The sequence below is a fragment of the Populus nigra genome, chromosome 9 (genome assembly GCF_951802175.1).
Source record: "Populus nigra chromosome 9, ddPopNigr1.1, whole genome shotgun sequence".
Lineage (NCBI taxonomy): Eukaryota > Viridiplantae > Streptophyta > Magnoliopsida > Malpighiales > Salicaceae > Populus > Populus nigra.
This window is the reverse complement of record NC_084860.1, coordinates 16349382-16372076: the sequence shown is the minus strand read 5'-3', so window position 1 is coordinate 16372076 and position 22695 is coordinate 16349382. Positions and strand designations below refer to the sequence as shown.

The 22695-nt window shown below is 36.4% G+C and overlaps 4 protein-coding genes across 7 annotated transcripts; all 4 read left to right on the top strand.

Annotated features, from left to right (window-relative positions):
• Positions 1-1670: 1670 nt before the first annotated feature.
• On the top strand, positions 1671-8469 carry LOC133703263 (nuclear pore complex protein NUP98A). 3 transcript variants are annotated; one of them, XM_062127726.1, is made up of 13 exons: positions 1671-1828; positions 2021-2069; positions 2394-2702; positions 3373-4041; positions 4176-4394; positions 4517-5070; positions 5404-5452; positions 5571-5616; positions 5953-6091; positions 6290-6406; positions 6522-6696; positions 6933-6995; positions 7488-8469. In XM_062127726.1, exons 2-13 carry the CDS (start codon positions 2051-2053, stop codon positions 8174-8176), a joined length of 3048 nt encoding a protein of 1015 aa, XP_061983710.1. In that variant the 5' UTR covers positions 1671-1828; positions 2021-2050; the 3' UTR covers positions 8177-8469. The 3 variants fall into 3 exon arrangements, with proteins under 3 accessions (XP_061983710.1, XP_061983709.1, XP_061983711.1); XM_062127725.1 differs by having other exon boundaries at positions 5404-5488; XM_062127727.1 differs by lacking the exon at positions 6933-6995 and having other exon boundaries at positions 5404-5488.
• Positions 8470-9905: 1436 nt separating this feature from the next.
• On the top strand, positions 9906-11416 carry LOC133703206 (large ribosomal subunit protein uL6-like). Its single transcript, XM_062127663.1, has 3 exons — positions 9906-10371; positions 10907-11029; positions 11194-11416. The coding sequence occupies exons 1-3, from the start codon at positions 10000-10002 to the stop codon at positions 11278-11280; spliced, it is 582 nt and encodes a 193-aa protein (XP_061983647.1). The 5' UTR covers positions 9906-9999; the 3' UTR covers positions 11281-11416.
• Positions 11417-11534: 118 nt separating this feature from the next.
• LOC133702802 (uncharacterized) lies at positions 11535-18190 on the top strand. The gene is made up of 12 exons (XM_062127116.1): positions 11535-13606; positions 13769-13831; positions 14020-14136; positions 14223-14631; positions 14748-14899; positions 15012-15072; positions 15904-16250; positions 16422-16601; positions 16687-16945; positions 17022-17180; positions 17256-17407; positions 17532-18190. Exons 1-12 carry the CDS (start codon positions 13359-13361, stop codon positions 17707-17709), a joined length of 2325 nt encoding a protein of 774 aa, XP_061983100.1. The 5' UTR covers positions 11535-13358; the 3' UTR covers positions 17710-18190.
• Positions 18191-18326: 136 nt separating this feature from the next.
• Positions 18327-20935, top strand: LOC133703207 (WAT1-related protein At4g08290-like). Of its 2 annotated transcripts, none has more exons than XM_062127664.1 (5): positions 18327-19261; positions 19363-19423; positions 19510-19759; positions 19836-20000; positions 20074-20935. In XM_062127664.1, exons 2-5 carry the CDS (start codon positions 19407-19409, stop codon positions 20155-20157), a joined length of 516 nt encoding a protein of 171 aa, XP_061983648.1. In that variant the 5' UTR covers positions 18327-19261; positions 19363-19406; the 3' UTR covers positions 20158-20935. The 2 variants fall into 2 exon arrangements, with proteins under 2 accessions (XP_061983648.1, XP_061983649.1); XM_062127665.1 differs by having other exon boundaries at positions 19363-19427.
• The last annotated feature ends 1760 nt before the right edge of the window (positions 20936-22695 follow it).

Sequence of the window (22695 nt, the reverse complement as noted above, 5' to 3'; positions counted from 1 at the left end):
ACACATTGAGCAGTTATTTATCAAAATAATATTATAAAAATTGCACTTTAAATTAAAATCTTAAGCCTTTTTGAGGCGTGTATGAAATGGTGGTAAAAATTATTTTAAAATTTTTTATTAAAAAATATTTTTTTTTTATTTTTTAAATTTATTTTTTACACAAACATATCAAAATGATTCAAAAATATAAAAAATTATTTTGAGAAAAAATTAAAAAAAACTCAAAACTTCATGGAATAGTGGTTGCACCACTGCCCCAAACATACACTAAAATTTATTTTTGACATCAACATATCAAAACGATTCAAAAAAGTTAATTTAAAGAAAAAAATCAATTTTTTTAAAAGCGAGGTTCGACCGCACTTCCAAATACAAATCACATTTGAATTTTAAACTGCAAGAATATTTAGCATTGAGATTCAACCTGTTTTTCATTAAAATTAGAATTTTTTTTCTTCAAATTAATATTTTTAGTATTTGTTGATTGTTTTGATATAATAATATCAAAAATAAATTTTAAAATTTTTTAAAATTTATTATTTTAATATATTTTTAAATAAAATATATTTTACAAAACATCTAATATGTAATTACAAACATCTCCACGACATTGACAGCACTTTAACGCTATTCTCTGCCACAATTACCAAAAAAGGTTCTGAATTCCTGATGCAGATTTAGAGCACGTTTGGGAACGCGGTTCAACTCGCGTTCTTAAAAAATTAAAATTTAATATAGTTTGTATATTTTGGATCGTTTTGATGTGTTGATGTTAAAAAGAATTTTTAAAAAATAAAAAAAATCATTAACATGCATTTTAGCACGAAAAGTTATTTGAAAAACACTTACAACCACATTAGCTCTTAGAAACAACGCTACTCTCTCTGTCTCTGCACTCTTTCACCCCTCCTTTTTATCCATCTCAATGCTTTGTTTGTTTGCACAAAAATAATTTTTTTTAAAAATTAATTATTTTTTATATATGATAATATTATAAAAAAATAAATAAATAAATATTTTTCAATTAACTATATCATAAAATATAACTTGAAAAACTACTTACTAATATATATTTATCTAATTTATTGAAAAAATAAAAACTAAATCTCACATGTAAAAAAGTTGAAAGAAAATAAAATTAAAAAAAACATCTAATTTCATAATTATTTTAAATAAAATAATTATAATTAAAAAAAATAAAGACCAAATCTAAGATAAAAAAAAATTAAAAGAGAATGGAATTGAAAATAAAACTCAATTTAATAAATTATTTCAAATAAAATAAATAAAAATTAAAAAATAGAGATAAAATATGATAGATAAAAAATTTTAATTAAAAAAACAAACAATAATAAAAAATAAAGATTAAAACTTATATAAAAATAATATTTTAAAAAATAAAATAAAAATAAAAATATTCAAAATAAAATATATAGTAATGAAAAAATTAAAGATGGAGTTTGATATAATTAATAAATAACAATATATTTTTAAATTTTCATAAATCTTCAAAAAAATATTTTTTATTAAAAATAAACTAAATTTTTATTTAACTAAAAAATATTTTTCTTTAATTAATGTTTTTAATAATAAACAAATATTTTTTTTTAAAAATAACATTCAAAAAAACTACTTTCATTAATGTTGCTCAAGTAACTCAGCAGCATAGCCCCTCTCTCTGCAAGATAGGGAGGAAAAAAAAAAAGAGCCAAACACCACTCTATTTTACACGCCCAAACCCTTCCTTTCCCTTCCCTGCCCTCCCCTCCCTCCTTCCTTCTCTATTTCAGATCCAAATTAATCCTCTAAGTTCCGTTACCACCTCCAGGTAAACAACCATTAAACCCTAACTAATTTTCTCTTAATCTCTATTATCTTTTCGATCTGTAATTTTGAATTTCTGTCGCAATCGCTCATTAATCGTAACATTATCTATTTCGATTATGTTCAGCATTCAGTTTTGATTCAGTGATTGGTAATGTAATTAGCGATGATTACTTTTGATTTTGTTTGAGTGCAGGAGGTAGAGGATTGGTCAATAAAAGGAAGGATGTTTGGCGCTAGCAATCGTAAGTTATTTTTTATGATTTTTAATTTTTTTTCTATAATGCTGAATTCGGATTTCTTTTGAGTTAGAGGAAAGAGGCGAAAAATAATGAAAGAAACACGAAATAGATACGGAATGGAAGTGAACTTAAAGCTGATTATAATTACAGTGCTGCCATTGCATATTTTTGTGATTTTTTGCGTCGCGAATAGATGGATGGATGATTGTTGACGTGCTATTTTCATAATTTTGGCTCATGTTCTGTTGGGAGTGTAATGTATTTGTCAGTGAGATTCCGTATGGGTAATGTGTGTGCTAAAGAGTTGAAATTTGTGTTTTGTAACAGCTTTTGGACAATCATCAAATAGTCCGTTTGGGACAACGCAGCCGGCTTTTGGTCAGACCAGTAATGCAAGTAATAATCCTTTTGCGCCGAAGCCATTTGGTAGTCCAACAACTCCTTTTGGTGCACAAACAGGGAGTTCTATATTTGGTGGCACTTCAACTGGAATGTTTGGCACACCCCAAACTTCTTCATTCTCTGCAACAAATGCTTTTGGTAGCTCAACGCCTGCTTTTGGAACATCTAGTACCCCTGCTTTTGGAGCGTCTAGTACCCCTGCTTTTGGTGCTTCGTCATCATCAGCATTTGGTGGTAAGTTTTTATTTTTATTTCCTTTTCCACCGGTTATCTATTCTTGGGTTATGATTTTGCTATGTAGAGGTAAGATTGTTGTGCTTGTACAGTAAATGCATATGGATTGTTGACTAACTCTGAGATGTCGTAAACTTTTGTCTTGGAAGTCTTATAGCAGACAAGTTTTCAATTCCTTAGAAAAGCAAGTGTTCTAGGAGGTGATTTGGTTGCACAGCGTGTTGGTTATTTTTCTAAAATCTGAATGCTTCTTGTTGTTTCGCCCTAGTTTTTGAGCTCATTGTTTCATTATTGTTTGTTTTCTTCAATGAAATTGGTAGATGTTGAGATTTAATTAATTATGATACATAATGTTTACTATTTCATTTTTTACCTGTGCATTTGTTTTGACTACTCTCCGCTCTCTGTAGCAGACTTATACTCGCTTGTTTTTCTTCTTAACTTGGTGATTTTCTTGCCTTTGTGTTCTTCCTCATCAAGATTTTACTGGCTAACTTCATCTGCCTTCCCTACTAGCATCTGTATATCAAGACAAACACATGCATGTGCTCAAACACTCATGCGCGCACACACTTTAAGTTTGTGTTAGTATCCTTTATCTGATTGGTTTTCTTTCCTGGTTTTACAAATGGACAGCACTTTCTCACTCTTTCTATATATTTATTTGCAGGTTCTTCTGTTTTCGGTCAGAAGCCTTTTGGAGGCTTTGGGTCTACTGCTCAAGCGAGTCCTTTTGGAAGCACAAATCAGCAGTCACAATCAGCTTTTGGGAATAGTTTATTCGGTTCCACACCTTTTGGTGCACCAACTCAGTCTGCATTTGGGGCTACAAGTACTCCAGCCTTTGGCGCTACAAGTACGCCAGCCTTTGGCGCTACAAGCACTCCACCCTTTGGCGCTACAAGCACCCCTCAAGCCTTTGGCGCCACAAGCACCACTCCAGCCTTTGGCTCCACAAGCACCACGCCAGCCTTTGGCTCCACAAGCACCGCCCCAGCCTTTGGCGCCCCAAGCTCCACCCCAGCCTTTGGTGCCCCAAGCACCACCCCAGCCTTTGGCTCAACGGCAACTCCTGGTTTTGGTAGCACAGGAACTACATTTACCAGTTCCCCGTTGTTTGGAACTGGTGGAGCTTTTGGAACTTCCACCACTTCAGGTTTTGGAGCTTCAACTACCACACCTGCCTTTGGGGCACCGACCACTTCTGCTTTTGGGGCTACTTCATCACCATCCTTTACGTTTTCATCCAGTCCAGGTTTTGGCCAATCAGCTTCTGCTTTTGGGAGCAGCCCATTTGGAAGCTCTACATCAACTTTTCCAGCCCAGACTTCTCCCTTTGGTGAGCCTTTTTAAGTTTATTGTTTTGCAATTTGCAACAAGACCTGTCTTGATAATGAGAGTTGTTTTTCTAGAGTAAAAGGAACTTGAATGGCTTACATTGCTTGACTTATATTTTTATGATATGGTATGTAGGAGCCCAGAGTACAACATCACCATTTGGGAACAATGGCTTTGCCCAGTCAGGTTTTGGGGCGCAACGTCCTGGAAGTAGAGCATCACCATATGCAGAAACAGCTGAGGCAGAAGGTGGTGCACAGGCTGGGAAATTATTGTCGATATCAGCCATGACTGCATACAAAGATAAAAGCCATGAGGAGCTAAGGTGGGAGGACTATCAATTGGGAGACAAAGGTAATTTGTTTGTGATTACGTCGGAAAGTTCTGGACATTTTTATTCTCATTGCTAATAACAATGAAAAACACACACCATGCATATTTTCTCCAACAACTAATGCTGTAATAATGAATTACAGGTGGACCACTTCCTGCTGGTCAATCTCCTGGCGGGAGCGGATTTAATGTCTCAGCCTCACAGCCAAATCCTTTTGCTCCTCCAACTGGACTTGGTCAAACGTCTGCAAATATATTTTCTTCAACAACTACAAACCTGTTTGCTCCAAAAACTCAAACATCTACACCTTCATTCAACACAACCTCCTTTGGCCCTTCAACATCTTCCAATCTCTTTCAGTCATCAACAACACCTGCATTCTCAGCTGGTTCATCTCCGTCTCTTTTTGGATCAACAAGTACACCTAGTTTTAGTTCAACACCATCCTTGTTTAGTTCTACTGCAGGCCAAGGAACTGCCTCACCATTTGGTTCTAGTATGTTTAATAACACCCAACCATCTCTCTCATTCCCATCAACCACACCTTCACTGGGACAGGCTACTGCATTTTCACAGCCCAGTCCATTTGGACCAAGTACCACTAGTTCATTGTTCAGTAGCCCTTCCACTGGTGGCCTTTTCTCAAGCACCCCGTCTCTGATAACTCCAAATCTGGGGGGGTTTAATCAAATGACAGTAAGTAACAATTAATGTTGACGAGTACTTTATCATCATATTTAATTTCTTCATTTTATGAGCAGAAATGATGGTATTGAGCATTATCAGTTTTAATACCTCCCAAGCAACTTAAATTCTCAGCTCCATCCCTCATTTATTTCAAGCTCTTTCTGCTTGTGTACATGGGTGGAAGTGGAATGAAAAACAAACATTCCAAATCAGAAATCCTTTTTGGCAATTTGTGTAGCTTGTTATGATTTGTATGCAACGTGTGTATATTTGCGAGTGATTTAAGTTCCAGTGTTGGCACATCTGGTAAACTTTTATGACTAACTATAACTTTATCTGTAGCCATCTCAACCAGCACCTTTTCAAATGTCTCAGCCAGCTCAGAATGCAGGTACTTTTGCCTCGAACTTTAGTCAGACACAAGCAGGTATCTTTGTTTTTCTTTTTCATCAGTTAGTTTTTAAGTATTTAATTTATGGTGCTGACATTAGTTGTGTGCTATTTTTCAGCTGGTATGAGTGGCTTTGCTGGTTTATCAAACAATTTGGGGCAATTGTATGTTTTTGCTTCACTCTCTATAGTAGTTGTCTGTATGCATGTGGCAGTTGCATGTCTTTGCTTCACTTTCTATATTTAGCTGCTGTGTGCATGTTTGTTTGATTTTTCATATCATGTATGCTAGATGTACATGCTTAGAAGACGTGTTCTCCTTCATGCTCTGCAATGCTTATGTTGTTTTTATTAAGACAGGCTTCCTGTCTGTTCTTAACATGTGCACTCAATGTGAATAGTGTTCTGTTACCCCTCTTTCTTATGGTTCGTGAAAAGATTCAAGCTACTGGGTAATTAATCAATTTATGATGCATATAACAATGTTTTTTTGTTTAACAGGTCTACCCCACAAAGTGCTGTTGCTATACAACCAGTTCCTGTTACAAATCCATTTGGAACACTTCCTGCAATGCCTCAAATGTCTATTGGTCGAGCTGGAACTACACCTTCAGTTCAATATGGGATTTCTTCTATGCCTGTAACTATAACCTGTTCTGAACTGAACTTGTTTACTATAGAGTGTTACATTGATTTTTGACTTTTTTTTTTGTTTTCATAATGTAAATCAGCTTTGCCTCATCTTTACTATTATTCTGTGTTATTGCCATTGATTCTTGTGTCTATAAAATGTAATTGGAGAAATAGCGGTGACTTTTGGCTCTTTATTTTCTATCAGGTCATTGAGAAACCCTCTCCTGTTAGAGTATCATCCTTATTGACTTCTCGGCACCTGTCACAGAGGAGGATTAGGTTGCCTGCTAGGAAATATTACCCTAAGCATGATGGTCCGAAGGTGATTAGATTTGCAAAATTTGTTCCTTAAAATGGCTATTGATTGCCTTGTCTATAACTGGATTTATGGAGAGGTTGCACATTGACTTGCTTCTTTGCTCAACTATTGCATTCAGGTTCCATTTTTCAGTGATGAAGAAGAAACGCCCAGTACACCAAAGGCAGATGCTCTTTTCATTCCGAGGGAAAACCCAAGAGCTCTGGTGATTCGTCCTATGGACCAGTGGCCTTCAAGGGCAAGTGCAGAGAAAGCATCTCCATTGAATGCATCTGCACCAGTACATGAGAATGGTAAATTTCCAATCTAACAATGCTACCTCAGGTCTGCAATATTTTTGTAGTGTGTTGGCATATTCTGGCTAACTTTGATTGACACATGGAAGGGATAGGCAATGATGCCCCAGTTATTCCAATGCTCTAGGGCTTTACTTTCCTTTCATTCCGTGTCATCATATTATAGCGTCATTGTTGCTGTAATTTGTTTTTTTTAACAGTCCAAATTTAGCTTATTACCTTCTTTTATCCAGGAAAAAATTCAGAATCAGACTTTGCCATTCTCTCAAATGGTTACACTGCTGGTGATAAAAATAGTAAGATATTGTTACATTTGTAATATTCACCCTTTCTTCATTTGTGCTGAATGATTCCTGAAATTGACATGGCCAAAACTGCTGCTGCTAGTTTATGTTGAAGAGTTTGATCTTGCCCACTTAATAAGATCTTTTGGGAGGTTGCGTGGTATATTCAAACTTCTGACTGAACTTCATATGACAACCGATTTCATGAACTTCCATCCGGTGAAGTCTACGCTTCGAATGTCATTTTCTTCAATAGGCACGCTTTTCCATGGAAACACAGCTGTTCTCCATTTGTTGCATGTTTAAATTTACCTTATGACACATACGTCTTGTGCATTATTCTAACCTCAAACCCAAATATATTCTTGGGGTTTGTGTAGTTTTTTATTATTATTATTAATTTCTGTAGCTTATTTCAAAAGGATTTTCTTTGGGTATGGCTTCTATTGTCCCTGAATGGATTTTATTTTTTTTTGCTTGTGCTCATCACTATTTATTATGCAGAAAATTTGGCTGAAAATGGTGCAATCAAGGAGCAAGCCCCCCATGTCAAAGTCAACCAGAAACCTAATGGAGTCCATGAGGATCATTCAGCTCAGAAAGAGGAGTCCTACATGACACTTAGTGGTCACAGAGCTGGCGAGGCTGCAATTGTGTATGAGCATGGAGCAGATATTGAGGCACTAATGCCAAAACTGCGACGTTCTGACTATTTTACTGAGCCTCGTATCCAGGAACTGGCAGCCAAGGAGAGGGCTAAACCAGGTTTCTGCCGCCATGTTAAGGATTTTGTGGTTGGAAGGCATGGCTATGGAAGCATCAAGTTCTCGGGTGAAACAGATGTTCGACGGCTTGATCTTGAGTCCCTTGTTCAGTTTAATAACCGGGAGGTTATTGTGTACATGGATGATAGCAAGAAACCACCTGTTGGACAAGGTCTCAACAAGCCCGCTGAGGTAACACTTCTCAACATAAAATGCTTTGACAAGAAGACTGGACGTCAGTTCACAGAAGGACCTAAAATAGAGAAATACAAGGAGATGCTCAAAAGGAAGGCCGAAGACCAAGGTGCTGAATTTGTTTCATATGACCCTGTTAAAGGAGAGTGGAAGTTCAAGGTCAACCATTTCAGCAAGTACATGCTGGAGGAGGAGGAAGAGGATCGGGATGCGCAAGCTACCGCAGATTGTTGACAACTGCAGGCAGTCCCGAGGGAGTGATGCAAGGGTTTTTGTTTGTTTTGAGGAGGCCTGGACTTGTATAGGATTTTTATCTAAGTTGTGATATATTAGCGCGAGTAATGTGTTTGTGTATCACTAGCTCTCGCTTCTTCCTTTCCTTGTCCAAGTTCTTACCCTTCATCTTTTCTGCACACCGGGCTTGTTGTTCTTTTAGTTTCACTGTTTCTGATCTCTGTAGGGGACAAAATGGAGGGATAGTCGATTTCCTTTTTCTAGTAAATTGATTCCTTTTATTGTGTTTGAAATTCCCATTCAAGTTTCTCTTCTTTGTTAAATCTCTTCTTTTACTAATAGAAATCACAAATCCCACTCGTTGGTGATTTTATTTGTAATCTAACAAGGGGTGAGGATAGACATAACCCTATGTATGGATTGCAGGCTGGTTTTCATGGGATCGAAACTTGGATCTGATTTCTTGTTGATTAGTCAAGACATTAATTTAATTTTATAAAACATGGTTAACTCTAGGTTCCTTTTTAGGTTAATGCTTACATGATCAAGAAAATAGTAATTAAGTTTCTACTAGTATCTCAAAAACGTGAACAAACTTGGAAGATTATTACAAAATCAAAATGGTATCATTATTCAAATTTCTTTTAAGCAAAAAATTACAAATTTAATTATATTATTTTTGATATAAAGCATATGCTAAATTTTCAAAATAATGATTGTGTTTTTATGATGAAAAAGAATGATATTTTTTTAAAAAAAAAATTATCTCAATACAATGACAGTGATAGCCGTTAATAATTGCTGTTATTGATAATACAGTAAATAATTATAATGATAATGGTAAAAATAATAATACAACTAATAATAATATATAATTTTTTTTTAAAAAAAATCAATTAAACCATCATTATGATTATTTACTGAAAAAAAAAACATCCCTTATATTATTTCAAAAGCAAGTTTTTAAGATTTGAGGGATGCAAAAAATAATTAAAATAAACTTGGAAATAAAACAAAATGAAAATTCATAGAGATAACAATTGTTGGGGGTACAAAATATATATTTCTTATAAAGAAAGTTTTAACTTTGGATGGTACAATTAAAAATATTTCAAACTTTTAGGATTGAAATGCAACCCTTATTACCATGATGATCAAGAACCAAGAAATTCTTTTTCATGGATTCTCACCTTCTATATCTCTCCTCTCATTCATTCAACAAGTGTTTTCCAACACTTAACATACTTTCTAGACACACTTGATCTCCAACAAATTCATGCCTTACAAGTGATGGATACCTTGAAAAACAATTAAATTGTTAACTCTTGCTATTTTTATTATTTTTAGATGATATTTTCTCTCTCCTCTCTAACTCAATGGCTAAAATGTAAAGAAATTAAACTTTTGGATTAGAAGTGAAAATACAAAAACTATGAAGACCGTACAAGAAAAAAAGAATTGGATGTAATTGGATAAAAATCAAGCACCTAAAGTTTTCCAAAAACTAAAACAAAATTCATCAAACAAGCTTTTGCATAAATAAAGGAACAAACAAAGGAAGGAAATGTGGGTTGGGCTGGGCTTCAGAAAAACCCATCCAGCAATTTCAAACTGGACCAAGCAAAAGGGCCTACATCACCCTATCATATTTTAGGGTTTAGGCCCAAAAACACAAAAACTTTAGGGCATTTTTTGTAACACTCTACCCTGCTTTACTCTAATAAGCTGCCGCCCGCTGTTATATAATTAATTTTGTTTTTCTGATTTTGTGGCCTTGGAGAGAAACTTGAGTTGGAGAGGGCTGCTGCCGACGCCGAGAAATCATGAAGACAATCCTCTCTTCTGAAGCGATGGATATCCCAGATGGGGTTAAGATCAAGATCAATGCTAGAATCATCGAAGTCGAAGGCCCAAGAGGGAAGCTTACAAGGAACTTCAAGCACTTGAATCTTGATTTTCAGTTGATCAAAGACGAGGAAGGGAAGAGAAAGCTCAAGATAGATGCCTGGTTTGGGTCAAGAAAGACCAGTGCTGCTATTAGGACAGCCCTTAGCCACGTTGAGAACTTGATCACTGGGGTTACCAAGGGCTACAGATACAAGATGAGGTTTGTGTATGCTCACTTTCCCATTAATGCCTCCATCGCCAACAGCAATACTGCCATCGAGATCAGGAACTTCCTTGGCGAGAAGAAGGTAATGATTTCTTATTACTTTCGAGAAACCAATTGTTCTTTAAGGCTGGTGTTAGTGTTTGATACGTTTTGCTTCGAAAATTTTTTAATTTTATTGATTTTAGGTTTAGAAACTGAAAAAAATCGTATTTTTTTTAAAAAAATCTTATTGTTCAACTGTTGATATTTTAGCTGGTAGCTGATGGTTTGTGAGATTATTCTATTGGTTATTTTTAAATGATGTTGCTATTGTATGACAAATATACAAAGATTATTCTATTGTTTATTTATTGCTGATCTAATGCAATATTGATCTGAGACATAGTAAATGTATTGAAATATTGTTGTGAGATTAATCTAAAGGAAGAACATTCATTTGGTTTTGGTGTAGTTCTGTGTTGAATTGTTGTCAATGGATATGGATATGATATGAGTAGTTGTTGCCAGTCAGCAGTGTTATGAGTTTTGACCATGTAAAAAAAACCTGATGTTTACTTTTTGCGGATGATTTTTATTGGTGGATCAATGGTAATGCTGTTTGTGTTTGGTTTCTTAAGGTGAGAAAGGTTGACATGCTGGAAGGTGTGTCTATTGTTCGGTCTGAAAAGGTCAAGGATGAACTCGTCCTAGATGGCAACGACATTGAACTTGTCTCCCGGTCTGCTGCTTTGATTAATCAGGTTCGTGTGTGCGATGATGCTTGCGTACCTGAATGTGCACTTCTGTATCTGAATTTATTCTTTTGTTCAAAAAACTTCGGTGCACCTTATTTTATATATGAATCATGCATGCCCAGCAGCTTCCATTTTTCTTCATTTGCTGAAAAAGTTTTTTCTTTGAACAGAAATGTCACGTGAAGAACAAGGATATCCGCAAATTTCTTGATGGGATCTATGTGAGTGAGAAGGGAACTGTTTTTGAGGAAGAGTGAGTCAAGGAGTTTTAGTTTTGTTCATCTGGTAGTTCTCTTCGTGCTCTATTAATACCCTGGATGCTTAAGATGTTTCATCGATTTTGTCTGGAGTTTTCATTTCATAAAATTTTGATTGTTCTGCCTATGTTCTCAATATTTGGTGTGCCATGGGATTGCTCTCTTGCTCTCTTTTTAGCTACCAGCACCGATGCTATTGTTACCAAATCTTGAACATTGCTGGATAGTTTGGAGTCATAAACCATGGAACGGAGTCCAAAACTATTTACAGGATTGGAAATGCAAAATGGAAGAAATTTCTGAAATCAAAAAGTTGACCTAGGAGGTTGAAATTGAAAAATAAAAATCGAGAGCCAAAAAAAAGAGGCAATTGAGAAAATAACAAAAATGTCACATGAAAGCAGCTAAAGAAATTGAAAATTTTACTGACGCCACTTTCTACTAATGAAGACACCAAACTAGAAGACGAAGTCACCAAGTAGCACTGGTTTTCTTGCTGTGCTCTTGAAATAAGGGGGGAGTAGATTTGTACATCTTTGACAATATTTATCTTTGCTGCATGAGAGTGGATGCTTTAGATTTATGAAATTATTCGTGTTAAGAATCTACGTAGAGGATCATTGCTCTCAATTCTTTCTCATAATTGTTGGGTACAAACACCAAACTAGAAGACGAAGTCACCAAGCAACATTGGTTTTCTTGATGTGCTCTTGAAATGAGGGGGGAGTAGATTTGTACATCATTGACAGTGATTTATCGTTGTGCTGCATGAGAGTGGATGCTTTAGATTTATGAAATTATTCATGTGAAGAATCTACGTTGAGCATCATTGCTTTCTTTTTTTCCTCATAGTTGTTCATGCAAAGGACCTGAATCGAATAAAAGCGACGCCTCAACCCTAAAGATAAAATCAAACATTTTCATGAGGGTAGTGGTGGTCACGTAAGCTTTTCAAAACAGTGAGCATTCAGAGAGATTACCATCCAACGAGGGTCAAATACAGAGGTTAACGTCGAAGAGAGCCAAAGCAGCTTTCTCAAATAGAGGGTCAAAAAAGCAATCTCAAATGCTTTTCAAAAACAGAGAGCAGCCGTAGAGAGACATTACCGTCCAAGAGGGCCAAAGAAGCAAATCTCAAATGCTTTCCAAAACTTTGAGCAGAGACATGGCCATCCAAAGAGGGTCAAAGAAGCAATCTCAACTGCACAGTAGTAATGGCCCTGCTATCCAAATCAAACAATTCCAGAGCACGCACTTGTTTGTCAGTATAATTATTAATTTATTAGAAGAAACATAAAGGAGCTAAAATATAAATATAAAATATTCCAATTCTAACCACCATGTCTCCTGGATAAGAGTACGAAACAACAGACTTTATGAGAGACGGTGCAACTTTAAAACAAAAAGAAACCTAAACCTATAAATGGAAAGAGATCAGACGTATAGCAAAAGAAGGGAAACGTCAACAATTTTGAAGAACACCAACCTTGAAAAAGAACACATCTTATAAATAGATTACTTCTACATTTTCTCTAACTGCACAATGTGTGTAATCTTGGAAGAAGACAAAAACAGAACAAAGGATAAAAGTCAAATTTGGAGGTGGTTCGAACAGTTCGCTGGATATCTTTGATGTTCCTCTCAAGAATAACACAGTGGAGTTTCTTCGGCACGATCCCTCTGTATACAGTGGAACCTATAGTGGTGCCCTTTATTATAACAACTTACCTTAATCCATTTTGTAGCATTTTTCTCTATTGCTGTCAATTCATTTATTCCAGTCTCGAATAATAATGTAAAGTAATATCAACTTGTAAGGGACTTGTATGTTATAATATTGGCTCATCCCATGTCGTCGATTTTTGACTCACATCGAATTAAGAAAGTAAGAGGAGATGATTCTGTATGCTTGTCCAGTCATTTCTAATGATCTTGAAGAGGGGGACACTTTCCACCCGCGAATGAATTAAGTATCTGGTGTCTTTGAAAATGACAGGGATGCGATTCACTGCTGACACTTCCCACAGCCATGTTGTAGGTTTACTTCATTGCTAGTAGTTTTCACTTCCTTTATATATATGTTGCCATTCGAGCGCTCTTCTTTATCCATCATGGCCTGCATAATGAAGCTTTACAAAGCTTTGAAGGGTGCGGCAATTAGCCATCAAGTCCTGTTGGCAATGACTTTCATTCAGTTTGGTTTTGCAGGGATGACCTTAATATCAAAGGCAGCGCTAAATGCTGGGATGAACCCTTTAGTGTTCAATGCCTATCGGCAAATGATTGCCACGCTTGTGTTGGCACTCCTTGTTCTCTTGATGGAGAGGTTGGTGCTGTTCTTCTCATTTCTATCTTGATCATTTCATGTTGTTTTGCTTTCATGTTTGGCTTGACTTCAAGTAAAATGATTCCTACATGTTTTTCATTCACTGGCAAGCGGTAAAACGGGGTGGATGAACTAACACTCTCTATCACTTTATCCCTGTAGGAAGAAGAGCGGATCGGTGTCATTCAGCCTCTTCTGCAAGATTTTTGTGGCTGCTTTATTAGGGTTAGTTGATGTATCGACAGATTTTTCAATATAGAACTGTTTACTTACACTTTTAACTTTTGTTTGACAGGGTTAAACTACTTTCAAATTCCTAACTAAATGGTGTCTTTTGTTAATGAAACAATTTGTAATCATCTTCATGAGTGAAGCTAGATTAATTTTTATGTGTCTGACTGATGAAAACGTAGGCCAACATTAAGCTTGGATCTATACTACGTAGCACTCCATTTAACCTCAGCAACATTTGCAGCTGCTATTCTCAATTCCATTCCAGTTGTCACATTTTTCTTAGCTATCATTATGGGGTAAGATGGATGATTTTTCTTTTGCTGAAGAAAAAAAAAAGAGCCAAAGATAGTTTGCAAAATTATCTGAAAATTTGAAATGGTAGGTTGGAGGCTGTAGGTTGGAGATCATTCTATGGTGGACTAAAGATCCTTGGAATAGTCATAACTGTTGGAGGAGCCATGCTGCTTAGCTTCTACCGAAGACCTTCGACGAGACATCCTAACTCGCCAAGTCCTGGCAGCAACGATGGAACATTCTTTGTTAATAAATTGGAGGGTAGAACGAGATTGATCTTAGGACCTGTTCTAATGTTCCTTTCTGCCACAGCTTGGTCAACATGGCTTGTCGTTCAATCAAAATTGCTGGAGCTTTATCCAGCCAGGTTACGCCTCTCCACTCTACAGTGTCTCATCAGTTCTGTGCAATCTACTATTATAGCTGCAGCCTTGGAGCGAGAACGTAACTCATGGAAGATAAGATGGGATATTCAACTTGCTTCCCTTGCGTATTGTGTAAGCCTTAGCTTTCCACACACTACTTACTGTCATTACCATCTCACCGTCATTAATATTTATATCCTCCTTTTGCAGTTCATATTCAATTTATAACTTGCTTGAACGAATTGCAGGGTGTATTCGTAACTGGGGCTGCATATGGACTCCAAATTTGGTGTATAGAGAAGAAAGGGCCGTTTTACGTTTCCATGTTTTCTCCACTTGCATTGGTTTTAACTGCCATCTTCTCAGCAATTTTATGGGCTGAACGATTGAACTGGCAAAGGTTTGTTGCTTTCAAGGGAAAGATACAAATAGTAATAATAACCACAATTAAAGTTTTTCTATTGTGCAGCCTTCTTAGTTTGTATCTTATGTTTTTGGTGTTCTTTCCACAGTATATTGGGAGGCATTCTGATTGTTGGAGGTCTTTATGGTGTCCTGTGGGGAAGAAGCAAGGCTGAGAAACAAGAAATACATAATGGTGAATCTCCAGCAGAGCAATCTCCAGATATTGAAAAACACTGACTGTTTTCTGTGCTTGTGTGTTTCTCTCATGTATAAAGTAGTGTAGCAAGTTATATCTAGTAAATTCCTACTCAGACTGACAATAAATTACCTTTTCTTAACCTCAAATGTCCTTTTTTTCCCGTTCTTCTTTTTGTCTGATAACAATATTCAGCAGAATGACATTAATTATTCTATCGCAAAGATGGAAAGGAATTGGATGCTCTCAACTCAAGTCTTTATTAACCAACCTTTTTTTCCTCCAAAGGAATCACTATCGCTTATGAATGTTGTTTCCGGGTTGCCAAGGGTGATATTCACCGCTGTAGAAATGCAGAGTTAAGAGCATCCAGTTCTAGCAAACATACACAATTTAGACCACATACATAAAAATTCCCTTGGTATTTTCTTACATGGACAAACTAACAACAGGCTGATGAAGAACCTTACAAAATATTTTGTGAATTTCATGTCAACTAACCATAACCAATCGACAAGGAGCCAATTGGGTACTTGAAGAATAAAGACATAAAGTTGCTCCCTCTAGACATCAGAATTGAAGCATAAACAAGCTGATCTATTATTCCCAGGAAATGAGGTTTAATCTTGAACAGAACATGTTCGTGTCACAAAATACTCTTAATATATATATTTCAGATAGTGGCCATATAATTACAGCAGAAAATGTGGATATGGAAAAGGAAAAAGCAACTTCAGAAATAGCTGGCTACTGGTTCGTAAAGAATGCTCTTTCAGTAATAGTGGGGCATCCTTCTTATCTAGCATGTTGCTACACTGATTGTGAATTCCACTAGCTTAAGAAAGAGGTGTCATTCTTCCACACGAGACAGAGAATTTATTATAGAAGAAGTGGCTGAGATTGATCCTTTGTTACTATTTAAAGGGAAAAATGATGAACTATTTTCTCTTCCATTGCAGTGGAAGCAATTCTTAACCATGCAAGCCTGTGCTCCATATGCAGCGATGTTACTAGTTCAATTCGCTTATGGAGGATCTAATATCCTCATGAAAATTGCTCTTGAGAAGGGACTGAATCAAATAGTATTTGTGGTTTACCGTCATGTCATTGCAGTGATTTTGTTGGGCCCTTTTGCTTATGTAATTGAAAGGTAAACAAGTAAGATTGTCGATGCATGTATTTGTGGGAAATTAAGTTTTTTGATGCCTTGATGTACTCTAAAGCATAAAACATAAGTACTAACAGAATGGTTTAAGACATCATGGATTCCTAAGGAGAATATGAGAAAATTTGTAATTTTTGGAATGTATTTGTAAAGCAGGAAGCAGCGCCCTTCGCTTTCATTGTCAGTGATCATAAAGATTTTTGTTCTTTCATCACTAGGAACTACCATCCATCTTAATGTTTACTATGCTGGTTTAGCATACACTTCTCCGACAGTTGCAAGTGCGTTGAGTAATGTTATCCCGAGCTTGACATTCATCATGGCAGTTTTACTCGGGTATGTATGTGCTCAACCGACCTTATAATGAATCAATTTCAAGTTCACCAGATCAAATTTATTGATTTGCTTCCATCTTACTCAGGATGGAGAAAGTGAAGACTGAAAGCCCTAGAGGATGGGCGAAAATGTTGGGCACCGCTATTTGCATAAGTGGCTCTCTGGTTTTTACCTTCTGGAAAGGAGGATATCTGTTTAAAAGTTTTGAGAACAGAGCATTAATAAACATCTATAGCACCAAAGGTTCTGCTGGTGAATACAGGCATGCTAAAGAAAACTGGATTAAAGGTTCTGCACTTATTCTTACCAGTCATGTTGCGTGGAGTGCATGGCTAATTCTCCAGGTAGTCATTCGTTTGTTTTATTTGAAGTGGATATGTTCATTAAGGTCTAGCTGATAATTCTCACCTGCTCTCTCAGGCTGTGGTTTACAAAGTCTATCCAGCTCGTTTATCGCTGAACACTTTGATTTGCTTCTTCGCATCAATCCAATCTTCTTTTCTTGCGCTGGTTTTCGCAAGAACTACTGCAATATGGAAGCTGGACTGGAATGTGCAGCTCCTGACCATTATATACTGTGTGAGGGTTTCTGAAATAACCATCTAACTTTGAGACTGCTAAATTGCTTGTTACTTATGTATATTATGTTTATAGGGAGTTGTGATCTCAGCATTAGGCTACTACCTGCAAACCTGGTGTATTAGTCACAAGGGGCCAGTTTTTGTAGCTATGTTCAGTCCACTACTACTTGTCATTGTTGGACTATTCTCAGCATTTGCATTTGCGGAGAGACTTCATTTGGGCAGGTGAGCTATTCAATTCTAAAGTTTCTCCACCCTTCCCGTTCATCAGTTAGTTACAGGTTGCCATTTCAAAACAATTCAAGCTGTCCATTCTTATTTATCAGTACCATTATTTGGCATTTCCCAGCTTGATTGGAACAGGTCTCATTGTAGTGGGTCTCTACTGTGTACTGTGGGGTAAAAGGCAAGACAATAGCGCTGCTCAGAAGCCTGATGAAAGAAGAGGCTTGGCTAATGGTAAAACATTGGAAATTTCCATAAATGACTACCCACTGACAAATCCTGACACAAGCGGAAGGAAGTGAAGTTTCAGACTTACCTAGACTAATTCAAATGCAAGACTGTCAGCAATTATCAATGTGGCTTTTGAAGTCTCAGTGGTATCTTGTATTTGAATAAACTTCACCAAACACACTTCTTTTCTACTCATCAACAAACAGTGATAAATGGGATCTCTTGCTAATTGCTGACAAAGGATCCACCAAATACAATGACTAGTTAGTGGGAGTTAATGCCCTGAGGCATCGTCCATTTGCCTAGTAATAGTAATGTTGTGATGAATGGACTATTTCGTTTCAGTGTACTGGGTGGTATTCTTATTGATGGAGGTCTTTATGGTGTCCTGTGGGGGAGAAGCAAGGCTGAGAAACAAGAAATACATAATAGTGGATCTCCAGCAGAGAAATCTTCCGATATCGAAAAAGACTGTTTTCTGTGCTTTTGTTTCTCTCATATATAAAGTGGAGTGGCATGTTATATCAATTAAACTGCTTCTCTGACTGACAATGATTTCCTTTTTCTGTTCCTTTGCTGTCAAATTCTCTCTTAACCTCTAATATCAATTTCCCCCCCTTTTCCTTTCTATCTGATAAAAATATTCTGCAGCATGACATTGATCAATCCATTGCAAAGATAGAAGGAATTGGATGCTCTAAACTCAAGTCTTTATTAACCACCCTTTTGTTCCCACAAACGAATCATCATCGTTCACAAGTTTTGTTTTCCTAAAAAGAATTGTAACAACACGGGATTTTTTTTCAGATATCACCGTAGAAATTTATAGTAAAGAGCATCCAATTCTAGCAAACACACAATTTAGACCACATACATCCGAATTCCCCTTCTATTTTCTCACACAGACAAGCTAACATTAATAGGCTGATAAAGGACCTCACTAAATATTTTGTGAATTTCATGTCAAGTAACCATAACCAAACGACGAGGAGCTAGTTGGATACGTTGAAGAATAAAGACACAAAGGTGCTCCATGTAGACATCAGAGTTGAAGAATGAACAAGTTGAACTATTATTCCCAGGAAATGATCAGGTTTAATCTTGAACAGAACATGTTCGTGTCACAAAGTACTCTAATATATATATTTTCAGTTTGTGGCCATAGAATTACAGAAGAAATTGTGGATTTGGAAAAGGAAAAAGCATCTTCAGAGATAGCTGGCTTCTGGTTCGTAAAGAATGCTCTTTCAGTAATAGTGGGGCATCCTTCTTATCTAGCATGTTGCTACACTGATTGTGAATTCCACTAGCTTAAGAAAGAGGTGTCATTCTTCCACACGAGACAGAATTTATTATAGAAGAAGTGGTTGAGATTGATCCTTCGTTACTATTTAAAGGGGAAAATGATGAACTGTTTTCTCTTCCATTGCAGTGGAAGCAATTCATAACCATGCAAGCCTGTGCTCCTTATGCAGCGATGTTACTAGTTCAATTCGCTTATGGAGGATCTAATATCCTCATGAAAATTGCTCTTGAGAAGGCACTCAATCAAATAGTATTTGTGGTTTAACGTCATCTCATTGCGATGATTTTGTTGGGCCCTTTTGCTTATGTAATTGAAAGGTAAAGAAATATGATTGTGAATTCATGCATTTGTGCGAATTAAATTTTTTTGATGCCTTGTGTGCTTTTAAGCATATAACATAAGTACACTTCTCCGACAGTTGCAAGCGCGTTGAGTAACGTTATCCCGAGTTTGACATTCATCATGGCAGTTATACTCTGGTGTGTATGTGCTCAACTGACCTTATAATGAATCAATTTTATGTTCAACGGTTCAAACTTTATTGATTTGCTGCCATCCCATCCAGGATGGAGAAAGTGAAGACTGCAAGCCCTAGAGGACGGGCTAAAATGTTGGACACGGCTATTTGCATAAGTGGCTCACTGTTTTTTACCTTCTGGAAAGGAGGATATCTGTTTAAAAGTTTTGAGAACAGAGCATTGATAAACATCTATAGCACCAAAGGTTCTGCTGGTGAGTACAGGCATGCTAAAGAAAACTGGATTAAAGGTTCTGCACTTATTCATGTTGCGTGGAGTGCATGGTTAATTCTCCAGGTAACCATTCATCTGTTTTATTTGAAGTAGATATTTTCATTAAGATTTTGCTGATAATTCTGACCTTCTCACTCAGGCTGTAGCTTACAAAGTATATCCAGCTAGTTTATCACTGAACACTTTGATTTTTGCTTCTTCGAATGCATCAATCCAATCTTCTTTTCTTGCGCTGTTTTTTGCAAGAAATCCTGCAATATGGAAGTTGGATTGGAATGTGCAGCTCCTGACCACTATATACTATGTAAGAGTTTCTGCAATAGCTATCTAACTTTGACACTGCTCAATTGCTTTTTACTGATGTTATTCTGTTACAGGAAGTTGTGAACTCAGCATTAGTCTACTACCCGCAAACCTGGTGTATTAGTCACAAGGGGCCAGTTTTTGCAGCTAATGTTTAGTCCACTGTAAGTTGTCATTGCTGGAATATTCTCAGCAATTGCTTTTGCGGAGAGACTTCATTTGGGCAGGTGAGCTATTAAACTCTACCTGGACCAATTCAAATGCAAGACTGTCAGCAATTATCAAAGTGGCTTTTGAAGTCCCAGTGGTGTCTTGTATTTGAATATACTTCACCAAACACACTTTTTTTTCCTACCCACAGTAAAATAAAGTTTAAATGGAACGTCTTGCTTATTGCTGACAAAGGATCAACCAAAAACAATGACTAGTTAGTGGGAGTCAACGTCCTCCGGCACCAATATCCATTTACCTAGCAATAGTAAGGTTGTGATGAAAGAACTATTTAGTTTCAGTATTCTACTGTATGGCTTAGATTTTTGTTCTTTTCTGAACTGAACTATCAGTTCAGTTTAAAGTAACATCGCATTGCGTTGGCCATATCAAAAAAGCCATGCTATCACTTCTAGGAGTTCTTAATATCAATCACAAACAGGACTTCAAGTTATTCTTTACGTACTGAATTGGAATCACTTCAATCTTGGGGTAAGTTTTGCTACAGTAAGTTACCAAATTAAGGATTGCAGGGCTGAATCTGACTTGACTTGGGAACCCAACAAGAACAAAAACACCAGCAGGTCTTCAATTAAGACAGACATGAATGGATCAAAACGGTGATTCCCCGATACTGTGTTGATCATAAAGTCTAGTAATTTGGATGAGGCCTGCATAAAAGATATTAGACATCAAAGAAAAAAAAAGGAAAGAAGGAAAGAGAAAGGAATATACTGTGTTGAATAGTGGGGCATCCTTTTAATTATTAAGCATGTTGCTGGAGAGATTGTGTCTTCCACTACCAAAATAAAGATATGCCATCTTACACTTTTTTTTTTTATTTATTTACGTGGGGTGTCCGGGCCAGCTTACGCGCACCACGACTATTCCTCACGGCCCGCTGGACATCCTGCAAGCTCAGGAGCATGTAAGGCACCGCGGGGGTGACAGGCGTACACATAGAGGGTCGAACCCGGGACGGGGGCGGAACAAGTCACACGAATTGACCACAACAGCTAAACCCTCAAGTGCGGGTACACTCGAGGACTCGAACTCAGGACGCATAGGCAGGGCGAAGCCTGCCATGGCCACTGAGCTGCAAGCCTCGTGTTGCCATCTTACACTTAAGTGATGAAGTGGTGGCATCAAAACTAGAGATTATTTTTTAGCCATTTCTTTTTATTTGTTATGATTTTTTACATATATATTCTGATTTTTTGGCTTAAATTTAGCTAGATATTTGTTTGACTTAGAATAAGTCTATGTAGTTATGTAATCCCATAGATAAATTAGATTATGGATGTTATGATTCCTTTTTTTTATGATTAAGATCTTGTAATCTTTGATTTTGCCTATAAATAAAGCTTGAGGGTTGGCAATAACCTCCATGTTCTTGTTCCGCTCCTGGTTCTTTGTTATTTGATTAAGCTAAGTTCTTGAAATACCATTTAACAACATTTGGTAACTTCCATGTTCTTGTTCTACTCCTAGTTCTTTATTCCTTGATTAAGCTAAGCTTTTTTAATACCATTTAACAACATTTAGTATCATAGCCCACTTTTATCTTTGAAGGGTTGGAAGTAAAACACATAGATTAGTGATGTTTGAAAATGGAAGCTTCAAGCTTTCCAGCAAAAACACCAATATTCACAAGGCAAGATTATGATATATGGGCTGTTAAAATGGAAGCTCATCTTATGGCCTTTAATTTGTAGGAGAGAGCAATAAGCAACCAGCTTCACTAGAAAACAATACCACAATTGCATAAATAAAGTTCTTTAATGAAGAAAAGAAAAAACGATACAAAGCTCTTACTTATTTTTTTAATGTTGTGAGTGAAGAATCAGAATTATAGCTTGTCAAACTACCAAATAGGCATGAGATAAGTTAAAAGTTAAATTTCATGGTGATGAGAAGCCCATAAAAATACAAATCTTGAATCTCAGAAGACAATTTAAAGGTCTGAATATGAAGGAAATCGAGACTGTCAAAGACTTCTCAAATCAAATTTCAAATATTGTTAATCAAGTGAGGCTATTGAGGGAAGATTTTCCTGATTCAAAGATATGAGAGAAGGTTCTAGTAAGTTTACTAGAGAAATTTGAGCACAAAAATTGCTCTTTAAAAGACTAAAAAAGATATATTAGAAATGAGTCTTCAAGAGTTAGTAAATACATTACAAGTAGTAGAGCAAAGGCAAGCCTATCGACAACAAGGCATAAGTGAAGGAGCTCTTGTTGCAGTTTTAAAAGAAAAGAGTCAGGCTAAGAACTCTTACAGAAGAAATCAATAAGGAAAAAGAAAAAAGAAAGGAGAGGTTAGTAATCTAATAATTGGCAACAAAGTAACAACACTAAAGGTAAAGAATGAAGAATTTCCTTACACGGGGCTTGACTTAGTTCGTAATGATAAGGGTATTTATAAAGGTGTTCACGGTTCGGTTCGGTTCGGTTTAGACTAAAAAAACCAACTGAATCAAGTTATAT